General features: G+C 42.6%; 2 protein-coding genes across 2 annotated transcripts in view; one reads left to right on the top strand and one right to left on the bottom strand.

The window, feature by feature from the left end:
- Window positions 1-23,640, top strand: part of LOC307157633 (membrane-spanning 4-domains subfamily A member 4A-like) — a gene marked incomplete at its 3' end in the record, with an annotated part of 283,411 nt that overhangs the window by 76,288 nt on the left and 183,483 nt on the right. The window lies entirely within an intron of this gene.
- Window positions 20,612-22,323, bottom strand: LOC307156987 (uncharacterized protein; the record flags this gene model as incomplete). Its single annotated transcript, XM_079868717.1, has 3 exons — window positions 20,612-21,246; window positions 21,449-21,583; window positions 21,912-22,323. 3 exons carry the CDS (start codon window positions 22,321-22,323, stop codon window positions 20,966-20,968), a joined length of 828 nt encoding a protein of 275 aa, XP_079724843.1. The 3' UTR covers window positions 20,612-20,965.

The following is a 23,640-nucleotide window of genomic DNA, read 5'->3' as shown; positions in this document are numbered from 1 at the left end:
TGTATGTAAAAGTTTGTAGTTTTGAGATAATGACATTTATGCGTGGTTTGTGAAAATACAAAAAAAAATTCTCACTGAAATAAGGCCATGAAACCCCTACTGATTATTTCTTCACAAGACTTTTGAAAATTGTATGACGTAGCCTAGAATATTTGCTGCAAAACTATGTGAAAATCACCCTGACTGCTCATTCAGAGAAGACAATATATTGATTTAAAATTTTTACGACGTGTTTTGTGTGAATAAGCCTTATGCGAAGGGGCGGATAACCTCATTAATATGTAAGGCTTTTCTCACCTGAGAAAGACAAAGAACCTCCCTAATGGCCCTATTAGGAGCTTATCAGGGCCCATCATTCTGAGCAACCTTGCACAATACTGTAAATGAGGAGATTTAAAAAAGAATGGCTTTTAAATTGTTTGGATTTATTTACACAACATAATCCAAATAGACACAACAAATGGCAAAAAAGCACTTATTGAAAGACAGAGACCTTTGTGCCATTCCTAAAAACATTGTACATACCTTCAATTTCCAAGGTGTTTGATTTTCACTTTACCATGTTCATGTTCCAGAGACTCATGTGAATGTTGAAGTCGGCAGGACTCATCTGGGCCCTGAAAAAAAAGTGAACATACTGATATCAAGAGAAAGATCTGCACGATTTTGGAAATAAATATTAGATTTTTGTAGTAAAAAATTCCTTTTTAAAGTTCACAAAATACACACACACACACACAAATGTTTCCAACAATATATAGTAAATGAACACCAGGTTTGTTGATCCTTGTAGGCATAGGCTATGCGCAGTGCTGGGTAAAATAATACAAATATTTCAGTAACAACCAAGCTAGAGAAAAATATATTGATTATCATGTTACTTCAAATGTTTCCATTCGTTATGATGATATGAAATGAGATAATAGTAAGAACATGAAGTCGTTTGGTGTGTTTTGCTTTTCAAATTTTCAAATGATACATTCAAACGCGATCGCGCTGCAAAATCTGATACATTCAAACGCGATCGCGCTCAAATATAAAACATTATGGTTACCATATACATATCTACGTTTGACCAGATAGCCACAAACACAGTAGGCCTAACAGTAAACACGGGTCTAAATATTATAATATTCCCCATATATCTAGCAACAGTTCAACTGCAACGTGACATTTATGCAACAATAACAAACATGTAAGAATTTCTTACCTTAAATCTTTCTTGTCTTCAAATATCGTTCTTCTTCTTCTGAGGTAGCCTAAATCCAATGTAAGCTCAGGCGCGTCTTTCAAACTCGACGAGAAGTGAAGTGTTTTGGTGTTTTGTTGTTGAGGTAACGAGCGCGTTCGCGTTCCATGTGGAGATTTGCATGTGAATATCTTTTGCGCGAGTGGGCGTGGCCAAATTAACTGTAATGAGCAAGCGTTTGAGAAGCTGGACATCTTGTTGGTTTTATACAAATTACTTAAACAGAAAATATTTGTTTTCGTTTTGAACCCGATCATTTAAAAGTACACACTTAAATGTTTATAAAGGTGTATGGCTCATAAATGTGTGACAAGTATTCGCTGAGTTTTGTTTCAGTTTATAGACGTGCTCAAGAAAAAAAAGTTCACCGCGACGGAGAGGCAGAACGCACACCCTGTTTATATTCTTTATTTTACAAAAGCACAATGTTTTGATTTGATTGTAAGTGGACACATACAAAAGTAGAAATATCACAGATTCTTTTTTTATATTTCTTTTTTCTGTATGACCATAAATGACGGAGTAATTTAAGTTTATAGTGCTACAATGTGGAGAAAATCCAGCAAAACGCGCCGGCGCGTTTGCCGACCTCAGAGGGTTAATAGCTGTGTCTTTCTAATAGCTATTACTTAGTTATGAAGATGTGCACAAACACTACTACATGTAAAGTTTGAAACATTATTACACCACAGTTTGTTTGCTTAATCACCAGATACATTTGCAGTGTATAGCCAACAGATAAGAAAAAAACGAACTGGTGTAGAAAGAAAGTAGAGTCTCAACTAGATGAACAAGAGGGTAACGTTAGCTTAGCTAACTGCTAGCTGCAATTTCTTATGGTTTGATCTCTAACACAAGTAATGGCTGTAAAATAAATCCAGCGACTGAATTCTAGAGGACCATAGCTTTCAAACAAGGTATAGCATGTGTATGTGTCTGTCACGGGTGACAGAATGCCTGGAAAAGCGGAACCTTTTTCTATGTTCCCCGAGGGGATTATTTTGGTGTAACACCTTACTCCGGTTCCGGGTGTAGCCGGGGTATTGCCCGACCTGATTACCGCTGATGCACGGCAGGTGTGAGAGAGAGGGGAGCGGCGTTTGTATAGGCTTTTCGCTTCACAAGAGGAGGATAAAGGAGCCGTTCAGGACAGAAGAGGGAAGTTGTTGTTTTGGGTTCAGTCGGTCAAGACGGTTGCTTGTGGTGTAGTTGCTGGTCGGTGTTCCTTGGACTAGTGTTCGGCTGGGTCTCTGTCGTCGCGTCTGGGGGTAGAAGATCTCCTGTTTGGGCGCTTACGTTGAACGCGGCAACCCTGGAAATTCGTGTAAGTGAAGAACTGCCGTTGGAGTCTGTTGTTTAGAGCTGTGTGTGGAATACTACTGGATTAAACTGCTGCTTGGATCTGTGCTGGAAGAGGAAGAGAGAAAGATAAGTGAATTAATTACATCATTGAATCAAATGTAAAGCTTGAAGAAAAGATTGTGAAGTTGACTACTGAGGAGGACGTCTGTTTCAGATACACTGGAGAAGAACTGAGAGTTGAATATTCCCAATGAAATGCATGGATGAAGCGAGGCTTCTGATCAGCCCTACTGTGTGAGTGATTTGCAGTTGTTTGCCTTACCTGATGCACTCCAAATTAATGCTGTGGATTTGTAGTGAACACGAGTGCTGTGTGCTATGCTGAGAAAAGTCTCCCAACGCCTGCTTTCATTCTTGTGAAATGATCTACTTGTCTCCATCCAAATTCCAGAACGAAACAACTGAACTGGTGAAGTAATGCTTTGTGGTATCTTCTCTTCCATTGAGTACTGTTGTGGAGTATTCCTCATTGAAGGCTCTTGTTAATCCTCTCTTTTTCTCTGAAATTACAAGTCTCGGGAAAAACCGTATGGCTGTGGAAAAGTCCGAACTATTATACTTACCGACTGAGCTCTGAAGAGGTACAGCCTCGCTGGGAAAGTCGCCCATTGAGTCTCTCGCGAATGTCTGGTGAAAGTGTTTGATGCTGGGAGAAGAATCCTGAAGACTGCAGCAACGCTGTGAAGTGAGTTTTGAAGTCACAATTCTCCTTTCATGTCCTGGTAAGAGGATCTGCGGTTGAGAGAAGAAACATTACTTGTTACTTACCGTCTGAGTCCTGCAGATGTGCAGCAACGCTGTGAAGTGAGTTTTAAAGTCACAATTCTCCTTTCATGTCCTGGTAAGAGGATCTGCGGTTGAGAGAAGAAACATTACCTGATACTTACCGTCTGAGCCCTGCAGATGTGCAGCAACGCTGTGAAGTGAGTTTTAAAGTTACAATTTCCCCTTCATGTTGTGATAAGAGAATCTGCTGTTGAGAGAAGAAATATTACCTGTTACTTACCGTCTGAGTCTTGCAGATGTGCAGCAATGCTGTGAAGTAAGCTTTTAGAATCACTGTCTCACCATTGTGCCCGACGACGTATCTGATACTGAGAAGAATACATTACCTGTTACTTACTGTCCGAGTCCTGCAGATGTGCAGCCACGCTGTGAAGTAAGCTTTTAGAGTTACTATTGCACTATTGTGCCCTGAGGACCGTGAAGAATCGATCTAGCGGCCACCCCGGTCGAATAGCCCTAGAAGAAAAGAGTTGCTTATCCTTCTCCCAAGTTGATTGTTATTCAATAAAGATTGTTACTTTGAACTCAATTACTTGCCGCCTCTTTTGTCCATCTGTTGCGTGCCTGTGGTGTCGGCTCCTCACGGTGGTGCTTGGAGTCAGGGGCGGCTGGTCATCCGAGCCCGCCCCGGCCTGCACCGGTGACATGTCCTGTAGTGAGACCATTACAACATTAGATGTTTGTGGCTAATGTAGGCTAAACACTACACATCGGCCGGGCTGCGATCAGACAGGCAGACGGGTCATAAAACACCTAAAAGTCGTTTAAAAATTACCCCGAGAAACAGTGCATTGCTGTGCTGTTGGTACACACGTACATGGCACATTTGGCACAAATTATCTTATCTTATGTGACATTTTATCAGTGAGACTTCTCTGCAGTTCTCCTCGAAATTGAATGAGGGACCGCTAAACCGGAAGTTGGTTTACAACGGAAGTACTGGACAGAAGTAAAAGTGGGCGGGGTGGAATAAGGTGAATACATAAAAATACTTTTCCTTTGTGGACAACCAACCAATCACAGTCTTCAAAAGATTGTCACACATAGCAACGGGGTCAGCCCCGCCTCCTCACTAAGATAAAAGCTTTTGTTTTTTCCTTGCTCAAGAGTTGCTCTCAGAATCACTCTTAAGCTAAGACTCCTATGTAAAAGTTTAAGCTAAATTAGGAGTTTTCTGAGAGGATTCTTAGAATCTTTAAGAATACGGGCCCAGGACTCTGACTCTATAGTAACGTAGCAATCAGGTTACATTGCTGTCTCCATCTCTTTCCTCTGTGTTCTCTCTCCATCATACAGGTCTGTGTGTCTGAGCTACACACACACTTATAGCAGACATATATTAAAGGCTGACGGTGGCTTCGGCTGTATTCACACAAAATCCGCCAAAGTCGCTCTTTCCAACAGGGTTCTGTGGAGGTGGGGTCATGTTTATTTGTGCTTTAGAATGTAACCGAAATAAAACAATCAGAAGACCTTTTATTTCTCTGATTCACTGCTTTGTTCTTGCTAACACTGCTCACTCTCTTTTGGAGCTCGCTCAATCGCCGCTCTCTCTGCATGGGCCAACTTTGAATCATGTGTTTACAAACAGCAAGAGACAATCCTACTAATTTTGCCCTTTAAGACTAACTTGTGTTAATGTTAATGTATTTTTTTAAAACATAGTCAAAGTAAATCTACTACTTGTGCCACTGCGAATAGAGATTGGATGTGCAAAAAAGTACCTAACGGCATGAAAGTCACTGAGACCACAACCGGTGTTGGGCAAGTTACTCAGGGAATTGTTACTCCTCCTGTAAAAGTTATAATATTACTTTACTTATTATAGGGAATTAAAAGTTACTAGTTACATTACTCGTCATGTTACTATATTACTTTTACTATCCCGCGCCCTGCCCCTTTCTAAAAAGTGACAGATAACCTGTTTAGTCCGCTTATTTTAGAAATGAATCCACTTTACTGGAACAACAATAATTAACATTAGGAGTCAACAATCAGCCAAACTTTACACATTGCTGCCTCTCCGACCAGGTGATGCTATACAGAGAAGCAATGTGCATATTTAAAAAATAATAAACAGTTTCTCCCAACATCGGTAATAGCTATCTAATGCTATTTAACTAATAGCATATTGATAAGAGCAGGGTGGAGTATGTTTTTTTTTTTACAAAACATATAACGTTTCCCAACATTACTGGCTGAACTAAAAAATAAAGCAAGTCAACCCCGATTTTTGAACTAATGTTTTTTCTGCACATGTATTAATAAGAGCAGTATTCAGTGTTTTTACAGAAGATTCAACTTTGCTTAATGCCACTCTCCCGACGAGTGCATGCATCACTGGCAGTGGCATCCTACCGGTCAGCACCGGCGTTTGCATATTATATATAATATATTTGTGTGTTCTCCATGTCCATTTATAGGTTGGACAAGACTCAACCCAGACCAACTACCTCAAGAAGAGGAGAACTTTGTCCTACATTTGGTGACGTGTGACTTAACCCCTACCACCCATATCCAGTCACCACAACAGGAAACACCAGCCACAGCATCACAAAACCAGGCTCCATCCATTGGCACACCAGCAACCCAGACTACATCCGTCTGCACGTCACCACAGCCGTCTCCTTCCTACCACACATCACCGCACCCTGCTCCATCCATCTACAAACCAGCACACCTGGGTCTTTCCAGCCACACACCACCACACCTGGCTCCATCCATCCGAGAACCAGCACACCTGTCTCCATCCATCCAGGAACCAGCACACCTGGCTCCATCCATCCAGGAACCAGCACACCTGGCTCCATCCATCCAGGAACCAGCACACCTGGGTCTTTCCAGCCACACACCACCACACCTAGCTCCATCCATCCGAGAACCAGCACACCTGGCTCCATCCATCCAGGAACCAGCACACCTGGCTCCATCCATCCAGGAACCAGCACACCTGGCTCCATCCATCCGAGAACCAGCACACCTGGCTCCATCCATCCAGGAACCAGCACACCTGGCTCCATCCATCCGAGAACCACCACACCTGGCTCCATCCATCCGAGAACCACCACACCTGGCTCCATCCATCCAGGAACCAGCACACCTAGCTCCATCCATCCGAGAACCAGCACACCTGGCTCCATCCATCCAGGAACCAGCACACCTGGCTCCATCCATCCGAGAACCAGCACACCTGGCTCCATCCATCCAGGAACCAGCACACCTGGCTCCATCCATCCGAGAACCAGCACACCTGGCTCCATCCATCCGAGAACCAGCACACCTGGCTCCATCAGAGCTTCACAGTGATAACATGACCCACCCCCCTCCACCCTAAAAAACAAAATACAAAAGAAAACACTGGATGACATTCTAAAACTGTTTGATAACTTGTTTTGCAGTTACTTAATGTTACCTTGACAAAATGCTGTTGTCTAAGTCACAACATTGAGCTGTATATGTAGGCATCCTGTAAATACCTTTAGCTTGAAGTGTCAGTCATGGATCTTATTTGATGACTATTATTCTATATATGCAGTATATAAACTATGTCAACAATTAATATATTTTCACTCCTTGTTAAAGTACAATATTTAAATAACATACAGTAATACAATGTCTTTGTCTTCCTGCCACAGGGGAGGACAGAACATCTTTATGACTGGCAGCCCTGCACAGTGTGGTATGTTAAGCCCTGTGAATAGTTTTGAAATGGAAATGTTCTTTATGAAATATGAAAGGTTATTGTTAAGTGTAATGATGTGCCGTGAGGCTGTTAGTAACATGTTTTAACGCATTTATGTCTAGCCTAAAATCATGAGGTAATATTCCAGGATAAATCAAACAAACAAACTGTTTTGATTTGAAATTGATTCATGCTTATCGACAGACTGTTTAAAAGTGCTGTCATTCGATTATGTTTGTTATGCTATAATAATATTGTTTCAGTAGGTTAATCTTAAATCACTATATGGTTGTGTTAAGAAAGCATATTCCTAATGAATTAAACAATTTGTCATCATACAGTTTGATGCACTGTATGGGACAAGTAACATCCTGCAGCTGCCCTTCAGTGGCCTCACTGAAGAATTTATGGTGGTACGCACCAGAGAAGTCCTACAGTACAGGGATTCCAGAGACTGCAAAGTGTCATCAGCCGGCATTGAGGTGAGGACAGGAAGGAAGTGGAAGGCTGGGAAAGCAGTGGAGGTGGCAGAGTCACGCCTAAGACAAAAGGCATTGGTGGGCACCGTGGCAACAGGCAGAGTGGGCTTGGGCTACATCCCGAAGATTTTGGTCAGCCAGGCCCGTGGCAAGGAAAGACATCATCTACTCCAGGAAGAGGTCCGAGCATGTGTAGAGGAAGAGCAAATGAGCAGGGATGTGGGACTCCGGCAGCAGGGAGCATGGACAAGGTGGGAGAGTACACTGCAGCGCAGGATTACCTGGGCAAACATCTTGCAGGCAGATTTCCATCGGGTCCGTTTCCTGGTACAAGCTGTCTACGATGCCCTGCCAAGCCCAGCGAACCTCCATGTCTGGGGGAAGAGTGAAACACCTTTCTGCCTTCTTTGCTCTGGAAGAGGCTCCCTAGAACATCTCCTCAGCAGCTGCCCAAAGGCTCTGGCAGATGGTCGCTATCGCTGGCGCCACGACCAGGTGCTTAAGGCAATTGCTGAGCGTGTAGCCTCAGCCATTAGCACCAGCAAACACCATCATGCTCCAAAGAAGGTAGTCCTCTTCATCAAAGCTGGAGAGAAACCCCTGGCGCGTCCACAATTAACAACAGGCCTCCTCCACAAAGCCTCTGACTGGCAGCTGCAGGTTGACCTGGGAAGACAGCTGAGGTTCCCTCAGCATATTGCAACTACAAGTCTCCGCCCAGACATGATAATTACCTCCGAGGCTTCAAAACATCTGATCATGCTGGAACTTACGGTGCCATGGGAAGAGCGTATTGAGGAAGCCAATGAGAGGAAACGTGCTAAGTACCAGGAACTGGTGGAGGAGTGCAGGGAGAGAGGCTGGAAAACCTTCTATGAGCCTATAGAAGTCGGCTGTAGAGGCTTTGCAGGGCGTTCACTTTGCAAAGTCCTTAGTCGTTTGGGTCTGACAGGGGCGGCCAAGAAGAGGGCCATTCAATCTGCAAGCGAAGCCGCAGAAAAAGCTACAAGGTGGCTTTGGATTAAGAGGGCTGATCCGTGGTTTGCTACTGGGACGCAAGTCGGGGCTTGATCAACCCCGGCTGGGTCGCCTGGGCGAGGGTGTATGATGTTGCGAGACCCGAAACACCCAATGATCCCAGGATACATCACTGAAGATGTGTCCCAGTGCATCCATGAGATGTTTCTTGCATAGAAAGCATGAATGTAAAAACAGTAAAAACAATAGCTGTTGGGAGTAACTGTACATTGCTGTGAAACAGACACACATAGTTAATGTAGGGAACAAACAGGGATATACATTTTGATTAAATAAGGGATTAATGAAGCAGTGGATTTCAGTATGTAAGGTAATGTTTGAGTAGTAGGCTAGTTAGATCCATCTGCTCATATATTGTGTTCCTGATGACAAACTTCACATGACTGAGACCAAAGTGAACTTCAGCTAAGAACCAAATTATAGATTAAATGTTAGGGTGATGATGGTCACTGTGTACCTGTGTTGGAGCTGTAAACTGGACAGGATCTGGAATATGAGTGGGGCTGAACATTGCCTGTGGAACAGATAATCATATTATATGTAGGGAGCAGTGGCGGCTGGTCTATTATGGGCGCTGGGGCGCCGCCCCTCCTCCTACGAAGTAAAAAAAAAAAGTTTGACAAAAACATGACTTTCTTCTGTACATGTGTACGTGTTTTACACACTAGAAGGAGGGGGAGGGGGCGTGGGGGTCTTTTTGTCTGCCAGCTTCATCATGTGCCGTGTAGTTTTATGCTCGGGGCACCGAGAAAGGGCGCCCTCGCTATCTAACCAATGGAGCTCTGATATGCTATAAAAAGTCACTAAATATGATCAATTCAACCAATCAGTGACGCGCAGTAATAATTCTCCGATGGTCGCTTTGCCTCTGCGCCCATCGGAGAATAACATAGACTTTTACTCTACTTGGTGTGGTCACGTGGCAGTGAGATTCGGCAGGCGGAGCCAGTCTTTCTTTACAAGTTGACAATGGCGGCGCGGGCGACACACGAGAAAGAGACTGTGCAATCTCTTCTTCAAACTCCATTTGAAAGAAGACCACTGGCTGAAAAACAAAAAATAAAAGAAATGGGACCGGACCAGCCACAAATTAACATCAGACAGCAGGTGAAAGACAAGGAAGCATCTTATACTAGAGGCTTTTCGCGGACATGGTACACTAGGAACCCGTGGCTAACCGGCTGCGGAGTAGCTAACGCGCTGTTTTGCTTCCCTTGTTTGCTTTTTAAAACTGCAGCGACCGATCGAGCCTGGTGTGAAAACGGTGTTCAAGATATGAAACATTTTTCGGAAAAAATAAAAAAACACGAACACACTTGCTGGGGAAGGCTAACATTGCTACTCAGTTGGATGATGGCCATCGACTTTGTATAAGAAGGCACAATGAGGAAGTGGACACGAATCGATATATTCTTTCTAAACTGATTGACTGTGTAAAATTTTGTGGTGCCTTTGAATTGGCTTTGCGTGGCCACGACGAGACTGAAGCCTCTGAGAACCCAGGCATTTTTAGGGGCCTTGTTAACTTCGCCTCGTCGTTGGACGCTGCTCTGAAGGAGCACTTGGAGGGAGCTACTGTGTTCAGAGGTACGTCCAAAACGATTCAGAATGAGCTGCTGGACTGTATGCTGACTCTTGTTAAGGAGTACATTTACGAGGAGGTGACTGCGGCTGATTATATTGCTATTCAAGCAGATGAAACATCTGACGTGTCTGTCCAGTGCCAACTTGCCCTTGTACTTCGCTACATCGACCGCTACAACGTCATTCAAGAGCGCTTTTTTGAGTTCATACCAATTGAAAACGCGAATGCTGAAAACATCGCTCAAGCACTTTTGGATAGGATGAGTGCATTGATCCCACCCAAAGACAAGACAAAATTAATAGCTCAAACTTATGACGGAGCGAGCGTTATGCGGGGTGCCACTGGAGGAGTTCAGTGTAAAGTGATGGATGTGTATGAGAACGCACACTACGTACATTGTTACGCACATCAGCTCAATCTGGTAATGCAGCAAGCCACCTCAAAGATACCCAAGGTCTCCACATTTTTTTCGGAGCTAGGTGGATTTTGTGCATTTTTTTCAAGGTCGCCCAAACGGACCAGCGTGCTTGATGATGTTGTTGGCAGCAGACTTCGGAGAGCGTGTGCAACAAGGTGGAACTTTCACAGTTCTGGGGCCCGCAGAACAACATCGGATTGCTATTGAGGTACAGCTTATTTCACTTCCATAGGCCTCCTCTTGTGCTCTAGTCTACAGTAGTGCTTCACAAACTGCTGCACGGTTACTGGTGCCACTCAAAGGTCCTCTGTTGTTCTATAGTTTTAATTTTGTGTTATGTTTGGAGCAGTTACTAATGTTTTGCCAAATCAAATTCACTTTATCCGTTAGGGACTTCATTTGCTGAGAAAGTGCCACTACAGATAAAAACATAGCACATGTACATCTATCTATAAATTACAGGAACGTCTGCCTGTCTGTCTGTCTGTCTGTGTGTGTGTCTGTATGTCTGTCTGTGTGTCTGTTAACCACATATCTCTCGAACCGTTAGTCCGATGGATTTCAAACTCGACAGGTGTCTCGCCACGGGCACGAGTAAGTGCAGTGCCAAGTTTTACGTTGTTTGGATGAGAAATGCAAAATATATCGTTAAATATATCGGTCAAAGAAGCCCCAAGAAGGTTGTGGTTTAAAAATAAACATTCTGATATAAACACTCAGTCAGCTACACTGTTTACTTCTGAATATTATAGTTTGGTTTCAAAACGTGATAAATCCATTTTGATTAATTTGAGTAAAAATATGTTTTCTTTACCAAGAAAGTGGCAAGATGAAAACCACTATTTTCTGTTTCAAACTTTCACATAGCATCTTTAGGTTATAATAACATAAAAAATTCAAATCCAGATTTTGATTTTCAAATATTTATTATAAAAACGGATTATTTTTTCCCAAAAATGCAATAAATTCATGACACTTTTTTAATGCAATTAATCCATTGAATCAATATAAAGGTTATTTTTTATCATATTGAAACTGTTGAAATCAGCCATCGCTAAGAAATATCTCCTGAACTTTTTTGACGGCGATCAGCTAACAAAAACTGATTTTGCACGGGCACTTTGCACTGCTCCCTGAATCGACACGCTTATTCATTTGTGGATGTAAACTGAATCTATAAGTCAGCTATGCTGTTTACTTCTGAATATTATATTTCATTCTGGTGCGCTTAACGTTATCGCTACTGTGTAATAGTAGCCTATGCTATTCACCAACTAAACATATTATTCAATGCGTTCACAGTCTCTTTCACGGTGTTACGACCCCCGATATAGTCTAGGAGTTCGGGGGTCCAACATTTAAAATTGACATTAAAGAGAAACATATATAACCCACACTTTGTGCAAAAAAACCATCCACCAATCCAGTAGCTGTGCAAAAAGCCAACACTTTTATTCTGTACAAAAAGGTTATAGGCAAAAGGTGAAATAGCCTAAGACAAACACAATAAAGAATATAAATATATACAGTGGATACAGAATTTCTGTAAGCTGGTCAATACCACAAAAAAGAAAGAGGGGACGTGGAGGGCGCCAAAGAAAATAAAGTAACAAAACCAACGAAGTCTAACTTGTAGATAACCTCTAATCCTAACTAAGAAAATAAAGAGAGAAAACAAAGATCTTTAGCATCCAGGACGCCCTATCTAATCTCCACTAATTACCCATAACCAAAAGTACATGGGGTGGCACTCGCCCCTAACCTAGTGTACTAGACAGCTCAAAAACCCTACGTGTTGCAGTGTGTCACGTGACATTCTTACCTGTCTGCCTCTTTCAGGACTAGTAACATACAGTGGGACACTGTATACTCAAGTTACATAAAACAAAAAGAAACGAACACAAGAAGAATGGAATCATACACTAAAATCAAGCAACACAGAAACAAAAAGGGTCACAGAAACAAGAGCAAGGTAATTTGTGCAAGATATCAACAAAAAGCCGTGCGTGTGAAAGAAACGTCTGGCGTTCTCTTTTATCCGAGGTGGTCTTTTCCCATTGGCGACAGAGATGATTGATGACGTCAGCGCTGATGATGATTGACAGATTACCGGACCAATCCCGGGTATCTAAGAAGTGAAACAAAACAAAACACACGCAACACAGGGACGTAACACACGGGCATCATTTGTAGTAGCCTATTCACTTTGTGAGTTCACTGTGTGCTTTCTACCATGCACAAATAAAAATGCCACTGAACTTTTGCTGTGTAATTGTAACAATGAGCACTCAAACACACCAAACCAACAATTACTAAAAACACACTCAAAAACTGATTTTGTACGGGCATTTTGCACTAGTTACAATAATTTTATTTTGGATTTCCTCTTGATCTCAATTTACCAATGATTTAGTTCTATTGTAGATCCTTGATTAGTTTTGGTTTAGAAAACAGTATTTCATACCTGATTTGTGCATATCCACATTTACAACTATATTCAAATTATTGTGACATAATTTAATGAAGTTCTATGTAAAGCAATTAATATGTTATTTATTTTCTATGTTTTACAGGTGTGTGATACCATCTGGGCTCAGACAAAGGAGCGCTTTGCGTTCACTGGGCACCTTGTGAGTTCAACACTGCTGCATGGATAGCTGTTCTCACAGCATGCTAAAACCTTTCCAAGTGCTGCATTGAACGCCACCGTGGAGGCCTATCCGATGCTGAACAAGGCTAGACTGAAGACAGAACTATCCTTGGTCTATGAAAACCCGGAGTTTGAAAAGTGTAGTGGTGCAGTGCCTCTGTATCAGTTTTTTATGGAGAACAACCTTCAGTGCACATTTTCAGAAACTGTTAATCTTCTGAAAATCCGTATCACTACTCCAATGACATCAGCAGAATCTGAAAGATGCTTCTCCACTCTAAAAAGAATCAAAACGTTCCTAAGGAGCACAATGTCTCAAGAAAGACTGAATGCCCTTGCCATGCTTTCTATGGAGAAAAAGATTGTGAAAGACATGCCCAACTTCAACAACAAAGTTATTGATAAGTTTGCAACCCAGAAAGAAAGGAGAGCCAAATTTCTTTACAAGTGACAGTGCACAATCATCTCAGCTGCTTCTCTCCATCAGGCACTCAGCATCTCCTCTGCTCCTCCAAGCACAACAGCATCTCCTCTACTCCTCCAAGCACAACAGCATCTCCTCTACTCCTCCAAGAACAACAGCATCTCCTCTGCTCCTCCAAGCACTCAGCATCTCCTCTGCTCCTCCAAGAACAACAGCATATCCACTGCTCCTCCAAGCACAACAGCATCTCCTCTGCTCCTCCAAGAACAACAGCATCTCCACTGCTCCTCCAAGCACTCAGCATCTCCATTACTCCTCCAAGCACAACAGCATCTCCACTACTCCTCCAAGCACTCAGCATCTCCACTACTCCTCCAAGAACAACAGCATCTCCTCTGCTCCTCCAAGCACTCAGCATCTCCTCTGCTCCTCCAAGAACAACAGCATCTCCACTGCTCCTCCAAGAACAACAGCATCTCCTCTGCTCCTCCAAGAACAACAGCATCTCCACTGCTCCTCCAAGCACTCAGCATCTCCATTACTCCTCCAAGCACAACAGCATCTCCTCTGCTCCTCCAAGAACAACAGCATCTCCTCTGCTCCTCCAAGAACAACAGCATCTCCACTGCTCCTCCAAGCACTCAGCATCTCCATTACTCCTCCAAGCACAACAGCATCTCCACTACTCCTCCAAGCACTCAGCATCTCCATTACTCCTCCAAGCACAACAGGATCTCCTCTGCTCCTCCAAGAACAACAGCATCTCCTCTGCTCCTCCAAGAACAACAGCATATCCACTGCTCCTCCAAGCACTCAGCATCTCCATTACTCCTCCAAGCACAACAGCATCTCCTCTGCTCCTCCAAGCACTCAGCATCTCCTCTGCTCCTCCAAGAACAACAGCATCTCCTCTGCTCCTCCAAGAACAACAGCATCTCCACTGCTCCTCCAAGCACTCAGCATCTCCATTACTCCTCCAAGCACAACAGCATCTCCTCTGCTCCTCCAAGCACTCAGCATCTCCTCTGCTCCTCCAAGAACAACAGCATCTCCTCTGCTCCTCCAAGCACTCAGCATCTCCTCTGCTCCTCCAAGCACAACAGCATCTCCTCTACTCCTCCAAGCACAACAGCATCTCCACTACTCCTCCAAGCACTCATCATCTCCTCTGCTCCTCCAAGCACAACAGCATCTCCTCTGCTCCTCCAAGCACAACAGCATCTCCTCTGCTCCTCCAAGCACAACAGCATCTCCACTACTCCTCCAAGAACAACAGCATCTCCACTACTCCTCCAATCACAACAGCATCTCCACTACTCCTCCAATCACAACAGCATCTCCACTACTCCTCCAATCACAACAGCATCTCCTCTGCTCCTCCAAGCACAACAGCATCTCCACTACTCCTCCAAGCACTCAGCATCTCCTCTGCTCCTCCAAGCACAACAGCATCTCCTCTGCTCCTCCAAGCACAACAGCATCTCCTCTGCTCCTCCAAGCACTCAGCATCTCCTCTGCTCCTCCAAGAACAACAGCATCTCCTCTGCTCCTCCAAGCACTCAGCATCTCCTCTGCTCCTCCAAGCACAACAGCATCTCCTCTACTCCTCCAAGCACAACAGCATCTCCACTACTCCTCCAAGCACTCAGCCTCTCTATTACTCCTCCAAGCACAACAGCATCTCCTCTGCTCCTCCAAGCACAACAGCATCTCCACTACTCCTCCAAGCACTCAGCATCTCCACTACTCCTCCAAGCACAACAGCATCTCCTCTGCTCCTCCAAGCACAACAGCATCTCCTCTGCTCCTCCAAGCACAACAGCATCTCCACTACTCCTCCAAGCACTCAGCATCTCCACTACTCCTCCAAGCACTCAGCATCTCCATTACTCCTCCAAGCACAACAGCATCTCCTCTGCTCCTCCAAGCACAACAGCATCTCCACTACTCCTCCAAGCACTCAGCATCTCCACTACTCCTCCAAGCACAACAGCATCTCCTCTGCTCCTCCAAGCACAACAGCATCTCCTCTGCTCCTCCAAGCACAACAGCATCTCCTCTGCTCCTCCAAGCACTCAGCATCTCCTCTGCTCCTCCAAGAACAACAGCATCTCCTCTGCTCCTCCAAGCACAACAGCATCTCCTCTGCTCCTCCAAGCACAACAGCATCTCCTCTGCTCCTCCAAGCACTCAGCATCTCCTCTGCTCCTCCAAGAACAACAGCATCTCCTCTGCTCCTCCAAGCACAACAGCATCTCCACTACTCCTCCAAGCACAACAGCATCTCCACTACTCCTCCAAGCACAACAGCATCTCCACTACTCCTCCAAGCACTCAGCATCTCCTCTGCTCCTCCAAGCACAACAGCATCTCCTCTGCTCCTCCAAGCACTCAGCATCTCCTCTGCTCCTCCAAGAACAACAGCATTTCCTCTGCTCCTCCAAGCACTCAGCATCTCCTCTGCTCCTCCAAGAACAACAGCATCTCCTCTGCTCCTCCAAGCACTCAGCATCTCCTCTGCTCATCCAAGAACAACAGCATCTCTCCTGCTCCTCCAAGCACAACAGCATCTCCTCTGCTCCTCCAAGCACAACAGCATTTCCTCTGCTCCTCCAAGCACTCAGCATCTCCTCTGCTCCTCCAAGAACAACAGCATCTCCTCTGCTCCTCCAAGCACTCAGCATCTCCTCTGCTCATCCAAGAACAACAGCATCTCAACTGCTCCTCCAAGCACTCAGCATCTCCTCTGCTCCTCCAAGCACAACAGCATCTCCTCTGCTCCACCAAGCACAACAGCATCTCCACTACTCCTCCAAGCACTCAGCATCTCCACTACTCCTCCAAGCACAACAGCATCTCCTCTGCTCCTCCAAGCACTCAGCATCTCCACTACTCCTCCAAGCACAACAGCATCTCCTCTGCTCCTCCAAGCACTCAGCATCTCCTCTGCTCCTCCAAGCACAACAGCATCTCCTCTGCTCCTCCAAGCACTCAGCATCTCCACTACTCCTCCAAGCACAACAGCATCTCCACTACTCCTCCAAGAACAACAGCATCTCCTCTGCTCCTCCAAGAACAACAGCATCTCCACTACTCCTCCAAGCACTCAGCATCTCCACTACTCCTCCAAACACAACAGCATCTCCTCTGCTCCTCCAAGCACTCAGCATCTCCTCTACTCCTCCAAACACAACAGCATCTCCTCTGCTCCTCCAAGCACTCAGCATCTCCACTACTCCTCCAAGCACTCAGCATCTCCTCTGCTCCTCCAAGCACAACAGTATCTCCTCTGCTCCTCCAAGAACAACAGCATCTCCATGCTGTTTGCTATTTCATCGCTATGGAAAAATGACACGAAGACAACATTTAAAAATCCATTATGGTCTGTTTTCTGTATGATACTTCATTGTTTTAATCTCACAACCAATTCACAACTTACAGACAATAGAAAAATAAAAGTACTGACACTGACAGTTATAATAATCCACCTAACTCCAAACTCATTATCTCCACAAAGGATGTTTTCAATGCTTGTCTGTCTGTTTGTCAGCTGCATTGTGCAAAAGCTACCAGGCCAATTTCCCCCAAACTGGTGTAGCACAGGTAAAGGGAGGAACTATTAAATTTAGGAGTGGATCCGGACCAAGAATTGCCACAATTACACCATATATCATCTATATCAATCTATAAAAATATTAATTAAATGAATTGTTATTGGATTTTTCAATCTCTGTCAGTCCTTGAATGCATCATGTGCAAAAAAAGGCTTACCTGAGGAACAAAATGTTTCTACATAATGAAACAAAGTTTGTTTCTAGAAGAAAATAGCATCACAGTCCAGCTTAAAGTCCCCGTGAACCGGAAGTTGCAAATAACTGTTCTGACTGAAATGTCGTTCCTTTTCTGATGACGTAGGCTTGACGGCTTGGGTTGAAAAACGCTTAACCACTCCCCTTAAACCGTTAGTCTGCTATGAGCGAGAGATGGAGAGGAGGATCGCTGACACTAAAACCCAGCCCTCTGTTCAATATTCCGTTTCACTTGGAAATACGTCACAACAGTTATTTGCAACTTCCGGTTCACAGGGACTGGATCAACCTGGAAGTTCAGTGATGGATCATTTTTGAATACCCGCTCTGGAGAAAACTGTAATGTCATCGTCCAACTCAGTTCAGTTCTCATATAATGGTGTCAATGCAGGCATCTCAATAATATTGTTGAATATTAATGTCCCCAACTAAGCAAGCCAAAAGCCAAAGGTGAAAAAGGCGACAGTGGCAAGGAACCAGAACTCCATCAGGTGACAGAATGGACAAAAAAACCTTGAGAGAAACCAGGCTCAGTCAGGGGTTCTCCACTGGCCAACGAACAAAGAGTCTGTGATTATGATTCAGGCAGCATTATAGGTCAGAAATCAGATTAGATCAGAACATTTAAAATATTTATCCAGTTCCATCTGGTTGAAGATCGGAATCATCACGCCGGTATGGAGATGAGTTTGTTGAGGATCAGTGCTGATGGCTGTCGTGTCGATGAGGGAGAGTCTAGTTGACACAATCTCTGCTGACACTTCAGGGATGCGTTGTGGTCGTGTCTAGATGCAGGTCCTCCATCTGATCTGGATACGGCCTAGATCTGGCAGTGTGCATCCTTAAAGCCCGTGCACACCGAGACGATTATCGCGCGCACAAGATGTTTTTCAGCGCATCTTTTTGTTCATACCCAAGCGATTTTCACTGGCGATGCGCAGAGTGAATATGCATGTTACGTTCCACGTGTGTTTTGTCTTGTTTTCACTGGTCTGCGCACGCTAGTATATTTCGCACGTGTTGATTGTTTGTGCTCATTATCTCTCTCTGTTTCTAGTTCGCTCTCGGCTCGCAGGCTGCTGTGACTGGCCTAGCGGGACGTCACTCATCATTGGGGCGGCGCCCGGGAGCCAATCAGAGTTGTCCAGCTGGGTTCAAAGGGATGGCGTGCTCATTCATGCTCTCTCTCTCTGAAGCGACCATGAGCTCGTGTAGCGGTTTGAGTTATCTAAAATGTGAATTGAGATCCATATAGTGAAGTCTTGCTCTTTGTAGTGGAATGAGTTGTGTGCTTTGTGCTCGGTTTGTTTGTACCTTTAGTACTTATGTTTGAATCTTAGAGACAATAGTTTCGAGGTGTGTCCAAGTTCAATGCTATGGGGTCCTACACGGCTCTTTGAGAAAGAGAACGACAGGTCAGTATGCCGCGGTATACATAATGCCCGTAGTGTTGTTTATTTGTTAGATACTGTACACTAGGTTAAGAGTGAGCGCCACTCTGTGTATGTTTTGTTTTAGTAGTTAGTCTATTTAGGTGCCGGATGCACCGAAGACTTCGGTTTTCTTTTCACCTTTTTCTTTGGTTAGGTTTAGGTTTAGTATAAGGATTGTTTTGTTATATTCTGTTCTTTTCTTTGGCGCCACTTTTTGGTTCTCTTCCCTTTTATTGTTGTTTGATCATTTATGTCTTTAAACTTGATCTGTAGTTACTTTCAATGTATACATTTGTATCAGTTTGTGTGTTACCTGGGAATTGAACCTAATTGAACCGATGTGCTGATAATGCAATGCAATACCAATTGAGCTACAGGAACATTTTCAGCTCAGATGTTTTAGAAATATCTAGTTTTTCCTTTTGTGACATTTTTTTTAGGCTACAATACCTTACTTTTCCCCTTTTCCTTAGACTCCTCATGATCAAGTCAAGATATGTTTACTGGAGAAAATTATATTAAAATGTTTTTATCTTATGTCTTTGTCTGTGTTTTGTACTATAAAATATTAAGAATTAAATTAATTATTTTTAAATATATTTTCTTACATTTTTAACATTACAGAAAATCCAAATGTTTCAATTCAGCATGAATCATGTCATGCTTTACAATGAAGTTAATTATTTTAATTGTAAAAAAAAAGAAGATTTTTTTATGTCATGAATTTCTAAGAATGAAATGGTCATACATGATTCATTATTATACATTTTCTATAAAGTTTGTAAATTTCAGAAAGTCAAAGTCTGAATCGTGTCATGTTGTACATTCAATTTAAAATTTGGATTGTACATCTCTTAAAAAATGGCATATTTTATGTTATAAAATCCTAATTAAAAAAACTAAATTATCTTGAACTAGTAATTTAAAACAAATGTATCTGTAATATTTTCTTTTAAATAATTTCACTGTTTTTTACGTAATAGAATTATTATCTTTGCTTTGTTCTGATCATTTCAGAAAGTCTAAGCCTGAATCATGCCGTACTGTACATTCAAGTTAAAATTTGGATTGTAAATCTCTTTACAAAATACAAAAACAAGTTTTTATGTCATAAATACCTTCAAGGTCTTAAATTGTTTATTATTTTTGTTACAAACTCCATTGGAGATCCCTCGATCGGCCACCAGAGGTCTCACTCTCCAGAGTATTAACCGTGGACTACAATTCCCAAGAGCCCACATACCTAGCCATGAACATGTCTCTCATCACCCGGCTATTTAAGCCAGGCACACACACACACACACACACACACACACCTCGTGAACTATAGTTTGACCCGGCTGCCATTCTGAGCGTTCTATTCCAGTGATTGTCTTCTTGTGTATGGGCCTTATTTGTATTACTGACTATTGTTTCTTGTTCCCTGCCTGTGACCTTATCGTTTGCCTTGCCTGATCCTTTTTCCAGTTATGTCCTCGATTATCGTGCTGTATGACTATTGTGCATCTAACATAATACATAATCCGGTAAATGATAAATAAAACTCTTAAAAATGTCTGGAAATTGCCACCACAAAATCAGTTATTTTGATCGATAAGCATGATATCATGATAATAGCAAGCATTGTTGGGGAAATATTCATGAAAATATGAGGAAAAGAAAATGCCACAATGTCTCTTTATTCTCTTATTTATTTATGTATGTAGGGTGACGAGATACAGATAAAGGATCAGCAACAAACTATACTTAAAAAATATATTATTATATTTTAATCTAATTATAATTTTTAGATTTACTGCTTTAACAAAACACTTTTGAGTCACAGATGATATTCATGATATTCATGGGTTATGTCTCAGTGCTGAATCTCTTAAAACAAACTTACATGTATAGACAGCTCAGACTTTTATACAGTAATCTATTGCAAATTTCAAACACACTTTAGTCCTCATTAATACAGGTTTATATGTTAATGATTCTTCATGATTTCCATCTTAAATCATACGCTGAAGGTTCAGAATTATTGGAATCACATTCTTCAAATCTCCTGTTATCTTAAGGGAAACAGTAGGAAACCACTGAAAGTGTTGCGATTATACTGGTCATCATATATCCTGCAGCCAGACAAAAGTCTCACATAGACAACATCTCCAACCTCCAGGATCAACACAACTCCATTAGAGGAGTTTAAATTACTCTGAGGCTGATGAGCATGTGCTACAACCATACGCTCTTCATTCTTAAAAATGTCTGCAGTTGCTGCAGTTCCTCCATGACCAAATACAGAGACTCTGAACATGTACGCTCCTTTCAGTGGGGCTGTGAAAACACCTAAATCAAATAACAAGAGATACAGAATCAGATGTTTCCTGCATAATTGCTTTATTACCAAGCACACTGTGTGATAGTTTTGAAAGATGGCAAATCATTTAATTCTCTAATACACATTACACAACTGCAGAGAGGTCTGAATGGAGCAGAAGGGTTTTCAATACTATAAACTGAGTTTTATGACTCATTTCATGGATCATACCTGTAACTGGGTTGTAGGAGTTCCCTATGTTTGTGAAGACGTTCCTGTAGGTTAGTGTGATTTCAGTGGTAAAAGGACCAATATATTTTCCACTGTCAGATTGCATCAGTGCAGCTGAAAAAGCTATTTCTCTGTCTGATGTTAAAAAAATATAAGCAATATTGTGGTATATTACTGTTTTACACTGAGAATGAATACACTGAATTTAACATCATTCAAGCACACTTTCACCTCTATTTTCCTTTCTCAACTCCACTTGACTCAGAGTAAGATTTGATATTTCTGTGAAGGAATAAAGATTCTGTTAAATGACATTCACACTACTTATTGCAATAGATAGATTACACAATTTACACATTATACACTCAACTTTACACTAACATTTACACTATGCAATGTATTCCATTGGTTTTACTTTGAGGATCATTGATAAAAGAGTGTACTGTATGTTTTGGTGAGGTACCATCATTTTTCTTGTTCATCTCTTCCCTCAGTCTCGTCTCTAAAGCTCTGATGTTGGCGGTCAGTTCTCTGTTGATGGCTTTCTGCTCTGTAACTGTGGCGGTCAGTTCTCTGATGTTTCCTTTCTGCTCTGTAACGGTGGCGGTCAGTTCTCTCAGCGCTGCATGGATGTCAGTGAAGCACAGATCGCAGTTTTGTTGGCTGTCAGTTGAAGCTTCATCTCTCAAAGTGTCTGTTTGAGGTGGATTCTGTCTTCCGTCCTCAGATCTGAGCTGTTGACTGATCTCATTCTCATTGAGTCCTCCATCTACCTGATGCTGTACGACACACACACAAAGGTTTCCAACAGCAGCAGTAAACATACTAAACCCTTCATTCTTCACTGATGTTTGTTTCCAGCTCTTGCTCTTCATCCTTACAGCCTCTCATGTTCCTTTTATAGTGTCCTGATTTACTGTCTTTTGTAAATGATTTACATTTCTCCAGAAAAACAAGTAGTTAATGGTTATTCATAATCAAAGGGATGTTCCGGGTTCAGTAGATATTTATATATATAAGCAGTCAAGTCAAGTCACCTTTATTTATATTTTTTTATAATAGGTTTCAAAGCAGCTTTACAGGGATAACAGGAAAATAATGAAATAATGAAAAATGTTTTTTTTCTAGAAGAAAATAGCATCACAGTCCAGCTTAAGTAAGTTCAGTGATGGTTCATTTTTGAATACCTGCTCTGGAGAAAACTGTAATGTCATCGTCCAACTCAGTTCAGTTCTCATTTAATGGTGTCAATGCAGGCATCTCAATAATATTGTTGAATATTAATGTCCACAACTAAGCAAGCCAAAAGCGAAAAAGGCAACAGTGACAAGGAACCAGAACTCCATCAGGTGACAGAATGGACAAAAAAACCTTGAGAGAAACCAGGCTCAGTCAGGGGTTCTCCACTGGCCAACGAACAAAGAGTCTGTGATTATGATTCAGGCAGCATTATAGGTCAGAAATCAGATTAGATCAGAACATTTAAAATATTTATCCAGTTCCATCTGGTTGAAGATCGGAGTCATCACGCCGGTATGGAGACGAGTTTGTTGAGGATCAGTGCTGATGGCTGTCGTGTCGATGAGGGGAGAGTCTAGTTGACACAATCTCTGCTGACACTTCAGGGATGCGTTGTGGTCGTGTCTAGATGCAGGTCCTCCATCTGATCTGGATACGGCCTAGATCCGGCATTGTGCATCCTTAAAGCCCGTGCACACCGAGACGATTATTGCGTACACAAGATGTTTTTCAGCTATATGCAAATTCACTCCCTGAATCCTATTTGATCAGCAATTCCTCTCCATAACAACTCCCTCTTGTAAAGACCACCCATTGGCCCAACGACGGAAATCCAACGGTCTGGGCGAAGGTATAATGCGTGTATTTAGTTTCAATATTACTTTAGCTCTACGCTAAATCTGACTCCAATTTCAAATGATAATCAAATTTAGATTGTGTTTCTTATTAGAAAATAATCATAAATATTGATTATGACTTAATTTAGATCTTTGATTATTCTGAGTATCCCTTATTTTCAATTATTCATTCATTATGGACCCGGTATCGCTTTGTGATGTCACACCGCGAATGTGCGCTCACGATCACAAATGTAACCAGTTCTGAAATAGTCAGAGGATGCAGTGCAAACTATTTTACCCTTAACCCTCTGAGGTCTGAGGTGTTTTCTGGGC

This window comes from Squalius cephalus (assembly GCF_949319135.1).
Source record: "Squalius cephalus genome assembly, chromosome: 4".
NCBI lineage: Eukaryota > Metazoa > Chordata > Actinopteri > Cypriniformes > Leuciscidae > Squalius > Squalius cephalus.
Note: the sequence above shows the minus strand (reverse complement) of the source record. Positions and strands in the feature narration are given on the sequence as shown.